The following is a 6,881-nucleotide window of genomic DNA, read 5'->3' as shown; positions in this document are numbered from 1 at the left end:
CCACCTTAGGTGTATGTGGCTGGCGCCTTAGCCGCTTGAGCCACAGGCGCCGAGCCACCATTTTCTATTCCCATCAGCAACGCATGAAGATTTTAATTTCTCCTTCTCCTTACCAACACTTGTCATTCTCTGTTTTTTTGGGTTTTTTGGGTTATCACCATCTAAATGCATGAGAGGTGGTAGACTCCTATTTGGACCCTTAGTGTTGAAAAAGACAAGACTGGCCTCTAGGTGTCATCCCAGCTTTTTAGGCAGGTGATTGTGGGTAGCCGGGGAGGGTTTGTAAGGGAAACATTGCCTTTTTCTAGGAACATTTGACATCTGAGTTGAGGGCTAGGAGCTGCTGCAGGGTCATGGTTAGGCATTGGAAGGGCCATGTGATGCTTGTCTGCATCCTGGTTTTGGCTTCTTAAGCTTGAGATCGTAGAGAGTGTCTCTCATCCATTCATACAGCCCTTTAACTATTTACTGAGCACTTCCTGTGTGCTGAGCACTGCATCAGGGTTCTTGGGACATACCAGGACACACAAAACATCCTTGCTCTTCTAGTACTGACACCTGAGTGGAGAGATACATAGGAAGTCAATAAATAAACATTGATGACAAGACTGGCAGGTGCTGGGAACAAACATATGTTAGGGTGGCCAAATGAGGTGGCTCACGCCGATAATTCCAGCACTTTGGGGAAGCTGAGGTACAAGGGTCACTTGAGCTCAGTAGTCCAAGACCAGACTAAGCAAGAGGGAGACCCTGTCTCTACTAGAATAGAAAAATTAGCTGGGCACTGTGGCACATGCCTATAATCCCAGCTACTCAGGAGGCTGAGGTAGAAGGATCACTTGAACCCAGGAGTTTGAGGTTGGTGTGAACTATGAAGACGTCACTACACTCCAGCCAGGGCAACAGAGCAAGACCCTGTTGCCCAGCACACACACACCCCTAAAAACTGAAAGAACATTTCAAAAAAAAGGAATAGCACCAGGCAGGGTGGCTCATGCCTGTAATCCCAGCACTCCAGGAGGCCTAGGCAGGCGGATTGCCTGAGCTCATAATTTCAAGACCAGCCTGAGCTAGAGTGAGACCCTGCCTCTAAAAATAGCTAGGCATTGTGGTGGGCACCTGTAGTCCCAATTACTTGGGAGGCTAAGGCAAGAGAATTGCTCAAGCCCAGGAATCTGAGGTTGCTGTTGGCTATGATGCCACAGCACTCTATTGGGGGTGACAAAGTGAGACTATCTCAAAAAAAAAAAAAAAAGGGAACAGCATGTGCAAAGGCCCTGAGGGTGGTGTTTGCTAAGTGTGTTTAAGGAACAGCAAAGAAGCCAGTGTGGCTGGAGCTGAATAAATAAAGGGGAGAGTTGGGGGAGGGGAGGGCAGGGAAGTGGCAGAGACAGACTATGGTGAGCATTTGGCCCAAGTGAGATGGGAGCCGTGGGAGGTTCCAAGTTGCAATGGGATGGTGTGAGGGGGCATTTAGCACTGGAATATTGTGACTGCTCTACTCAGTATCCATGGTGACCATGATTTCTATTGTTTTCTTCATATTTTTATTTGAAGGGTAGTTTTCAATTATTTCTTCTCCTCTCTGCAGCTGAAGTGCTGTGGGGTGAATAACTACACAGATTTCTCTGGTTCATACTTTGAAATGACGACTGGGCACACCTACCCCAGAGGCTGCTGTAAATCCATTGGAACCACAGCCTGTGATGGGCACAATGTGTCCCCACAAGTCATCCGCCAGCAGGTAGCTCAAAATTTTGTTGTGTGTTTCCTCAATAGACCCCCAAAGGCTGATGACTTTTGTAAAAATAGCTTATTTGTGGGAACTCCAGCAAAGGGGGTCAGGGGAAGGAGAAACCAATTGTCCTTGAGTGTTCAGTTCATTTTGATAACATAGCCTTGAGGAGTTAAGGGTACCCTCCCCATTTCACAGAGGATTAACTTGAATCTCAGAGAAGTGATGTGACCGGTTCAAGGTCATGTGGGCTTGGCAGAATTGGGATTTGAATCTATGTTGGCTTGAGTCCACTGCAGCAATGATGATAGGAAGTGGTGATGCTAGTGATAATGATGGTTAGCCACATGACCGAGCACTCACTCTGTTGAGTTTTGTCACAATGTACCCCTTGAGGTAGGGGCTACTATTGTTTTGCAGATGGGGAAACTGAGGCACAGAGAGATTCTCATGGCCACAGAGTAGTAAAACTTGGCTTATAGCCCCACCCACTATTCCCTTTAACTTCTGCCATAAGTGAACAAACACAGTGATCTTCCCTGAGGGAAGAAATATGAATCATTTGTTCATTCATTCATTCTCACTGAACAGCTCCTTCTGGGAACCAGACCTAGTTTCAGGCCAGGGCCTCAGAAACAGTTATGGGCCCTGCATTGGTACACTAGCCCCTGCACAACCTGACTGTCACCTTCTCTCCTCCCTGCTCACTCTACTCCAGCCACCTTGACCTCTTCCAAGCTCTCAAAATCACCTGGCACCTGTCTACCTTGGGGCCTTTGGAAAGGCTGTTCCCTCTGCCTGGAATATTCTTCCCACCTCACCTCTTTCAACTCTGTGCTCAAATGTCACTTCCTCAATGAGGCTGTTTTGGACGCCCCATCTGTAAAAGGATCTCCTATCCTGGGCATCACATTCCAGCCTCATAACCCTGCTTGTGTCTTTTCAGCATTTATTGCCACCTGATAGTGTTATCACTGAGCTCCCTGTCACCTGTTTCTTCACTCAAGTGTTGGTCCTATGAGGGTAGGAATTTTGTCTGTTTTATACACTACTGAGCTGCTAGCTATTATGACCTTGGAGAAGCTGCTCTATCTCTCTGTGCCTCAGTTTTCCCATCTATAAATGGGAACAGGGCTGGGTTCAGTGGCTTATACCTGTAATCCTAGCACTCTGGGAGGCTGAGGTGGATGGATTGCCTGAGCTCAGGAATTCAAGACCAGCCTGAGAAAAAGTGAGATCCCATCTCTAAAAATAGAAAAACTAGCTAGATGTGGCAGTAGGCACCTGTAGTCCCAGCTACTCAGCAGGCTGAGGCAAGAGGGTGGCTTGAGCCCAATAGATTGAGGTCAATGTGAGCTGTGACGCCACAGCACAAGGGCATCTACCAAGGGCGACATAGTGAGACTCTGTTTCAAAAAAAAAAAAAAAAAAAATATATATATATATATATATATATATATATAAATGGGACCAACTGGATCTGCCTCACAGGATTTTTGTACCTAGGATACAGTAGGCACTTAATAAAATACCTAATATGGGTGGTGCCTGTAGTTCAGCAGCTAGGGTGCTGGCCACATACACCAGGGATGGCGGGTTCAAACTTGGCCCAGGCCTGCCAAACAATAACAACTACAACAACATCAAAAAAATAGCTGGGCATTGTGGTGGGCCCCTGTAGTCCCAGCTACTTGGGAGGCTGAGGCAAAAGAATCACGTAAGTCCAAGAGTTTGAGGTTGCTATGAGCTGTGAACGCCACAGCACTCTACTGAGAGTGACATAGTGAGACTCTGTCTCAAAAATAAATAAATAAATACCAATTATGTGGTACAGGGCACTAAATACAGACAACAGTAAGCTCAAGATGGTCTGAACTTCCAGAACCAAGATACGTCAGGAGTCTAGAAGAAGAATCAACTCAGTGACTGCAGGAAGCAGAGTAGAGGCCCCACCACCTGCAGGAGGCTTCCCCATCCACCCACTTTATCTGGTCTCCTAACCTTTTTGAGCCACAGTTTCCTCATCTATAAAATGGAGAAAAGAATAGTACTCACCTCATAGGGTTCTGTGAGACATGAGTGAGCAAATTACATGTAAAGGGCTGAAAAACTGTTGAATACATGTCAGCCCTTCTGTTCATATGTAAAGAGTGCTCAGAAATAACTAACAGTTACTGAATGCTGACTGTGATGCACTTACTGTAGATTCCTTTAATCATAAAAATCCTGTGAGACAGATTTAGTTGGTCCCATTTATAGACAGGAAAACTGATCCACAGAGATGTGTAGTGACTTCTCCAAGGTCACACAGCTAGTAATAATCCAGAATGCCCAGGCACACTTAATTGCCACACTTGAATGAGAAGAATGAGGAGGTCACAGAAGATATGAGAGTATGTGTGAGGAAGCAGCCCAGTGAGAAGGAATCAATGACCCTATAGGTTTGTCACTTTCTCTTCTCTGAATTTGAGAGGACTCTGGGTGGCCCAAGGGGTGGGTGTTGATGAAGACTAACCAGCTCTTGTTTGTTTTGGTATTTGTATATCCTTAGGGCTGTTTCCGAAAGCTCCTGAAAATAACCAAGACTCAGAGTTACACTCTGTGTGGAGTCTCTCTGGGGGCAGCAGTGATACAGGTAAGCTGCAACCTCTCAGGGACACACTGAGCTCTCTTATTAAGCATTTACTGTGTCCTGAACTCTGTTCTGGGCATTGGTGACACAGCATGGCTGATATTCTAGCAGAGGAGAGAGATGATTATTTCACTTAAAGGTACTTGCTGGGGTGGGTGTTGTGGCTCAAACCTGTAATCCTAACACTCTGGGAGGCCAAGGTGATGGATTGCCTGAGCTCAGGAGTTCAAGACCAGCCTGAGCAGTAGCAAGACCCTGTCTCAACCAAAAATAGTAAAACTAGGCAGGTGTTATGGCGGACACCTGTAGCTCCAGCTACTTGGGAGTCTGAGACAAGAGGATCACTTGAGCCCAGGAGTTTGAGGTTGCTGTGAGCTATGATATCACAGCACTCCACTCCAGGACAACTAAGTAAGATTCTGTCTCAAAAAAAAAAAATAAATAAATATAGGTGCTTGCTGAGAAATAAAACAGGGTGATGGGGGAGGGAAGGAAACCTGGATTTCCCTAAGGAGGTAACATTTGGCCAGCCACCCAAAGAGGTGAGGGAAAGCCACATGAATATACTCAAGAAGGCAGTGGGAATAGCTAGTGCAAAGGTCCTGTGGCAGAAATAGGTTGGGTCATTCAAGGACCGGCAGAGAGACCCAGGTGGCAGGAGCAGAGCAAGGAAGGAGGAGAAGAGGATATAGGGGAGTTGATGGGGGTAGGTCAATCGGGGTCATTCAGGGAGGGATCTGCTTTTATTCTGAATATGAAAAGACATTAAAAACATCTCAACTTTTCACTTCACAAATTTTATTGAGCAACTACTGTTCTGCTAGGCACTTTGATAGGCACCAAGAAAGAGCAATGAACAGACAAAAATTTCTGCTTTTGTGATGCTGGCAGTCTAATCAGGGGGATGGAAAAGAAACATGATTTTTAAGATTGGAGAATATATTGTCTGAGAGTGAGAAGTGTGAAGGAGTTAAGAAGTAGAGCTTGGAAGAGAAGAATGGAGGTCAGTCACTGTAAGCAGAAAGTTCTCCTTAATCATTCATCTAGAAAGAGGAAAAGTTATGAGGGTTCTGGGGGCCTCAGTCCTGATTCAAGTGTGGAACAGGACTCAACACTATGCTCTCTCACCCAGCTGATGAGAGAGGTGCCCCACCTACTCTTAGCCTGGGGAAGCCTGACAGGGCGAGAGCTGAAACTGTGGACTTGTCCTGTTCACATTCCTCAGCAGCTCTCACTGAGGGCCGGAGCCTGGGCCTCCCTCATTTGCAAAATGAGCTGCCCAGTGGCTTGTTGTAAGGCACTGATGAGGTGGATATGTTAGAGGCTTGGCGTGACTGCAAGTGTGGACTGATTCTGGGATGTTACTGTCATCAGCTTTAGAGAGGAAGACCCAGGGAGGCAGTGGCTGAAGGTGATGAGTTCTCCGTGTACACTAGAGATGTTCGAAGACCACTGGCTATGAAAACACCACGCATCACAGCTATTCTTGTTCCTCAACCTGTCCAAAGAAAACCACATGTGCCTGCTCATGGAAAAGAAAGTCCAGCCCAGGCAGGCCCCAGCAAGAAAAGAACTAACCAATAAACCAGGGCAGTGAATGGAAGTCCTTTTCAATTAAATTGATCCCAACTTGTAAATATAGAATAAAATATAGTGTGTCATGGGCAAAATAAAAGAAGAAATAAATACTGGGAGAATATTTTCCAACTTAAAAAAAAGGAAAATCGGCTGGGTGCCTTGAGCCTAAGACACCAGCTACATACACCTGAGCTGGTGGGTTTGAATCCAGCCCAGGCCCGCCAAACAACAATGATGGCTACAACCATAAACAATAACTGGGTGTTGTGGTGGACACCTGTGGTTCCAGCTACTTGGGAGGCGGAGGCAGGAGAATTGCTTGAGTCCAGGAGTTGGAGGTTGCTGTGAGCTATGATGCCACAGCACTCTACCCAGGGCAACACCTTTGAGGCTCTGTCTCAAAAAAAAAAAAAAGGCAAATCCCAGTTCCCTTTTTGTTTTGTTTTATTTAGTTTTTCTTTTTTTGAGACAGAGTCTCACTCTGTTGCTCTGAGTAGAGTGACTTAGCATCATAGTTCACAGCAACCTCAAACTCCTGAGCTCAAGTGATCCTCTTGCCCCAGCCTCCAGAGTAGCTGGGACTACAGGTGCCTGCCATGATACCTGGCTAGTTTTTCTATTTTTAGTAGAGACAGGGTCTTGCTCTTGCTCAGGCTGGTCTTGAACTCCTGAGCTCAGACAATCCACCCACCTTGGTCTCTTAGAGTCCCAGAGTGCTAGGATTACAGGCGTGAGGCACTGCACCCGGCCCAGGCACCCTCTTTTTGTTGTTGTTTGTTTCTTTCTATATCTTTTTTCTTTGGTGCATGGGCCAGGAAACGCCAGATTTTCTCTTGAAAAAGAAAAAGCTTTTGGGAGGCCTGTGGCTCAGTGGGTAGGGCGCCAGCCCCATACACCGAGGGTGGCAGGTTCAAACCCAGCCCCAGCCAAAATGCA

General features: G+C 46.4%; 1 protein-coding gene across 1 annotated transcript in view; it reads left to right on the top strand.

The window, feature by feature from the left end:
* TSPAN16 (tetraspanin 16) overlaps positions 1-6,613 on the top strand; it is a gene marked incomplete at its 3' end in the record, with an annotated part of 19,384 nt that extends 12,771 nt beyond the window's left edge. The window contains exons 5-7 of the mRNA XM_012810160.1: positions 1,592-1,744; positions 4,287-4,370; positions 6,575-6,613. Of these exons, the coding sequence (XP_012665614.1) occupies positions 1,592-1,744; positions 4,287-4,370; positions 6,575-6,613 (276 nt within the window). The remainder of the gene's footprint in view (positions 1-1,591; positions 1,745-4,286; positions 4,371-6,574) is intronic.
* Positions 6,614-6,881: the final 268 nt, after the last annotated feature.

The sequence above is a fragment of the Otolemur garnettii genome, unplaced genomic scaffold (assembly GCF_000181295.1).
Source record: "Otolemur garnettii isolate 467f Iridium unplaced genomic scaffold, OtoGar3 scaffold00127, whole genome shotgun sequence".
Lineage (NCBI taxonomy): Eukaryota > Metazoa > Chordata > Mammalia > Primates > Galagidae > Otolemur > Otolemur garnettii.
The sequence above is the reverse complement of the archived record's forward strand: the minus strand, read 5'-3'. Positions and strand labels throughout refer to the sequence as shown.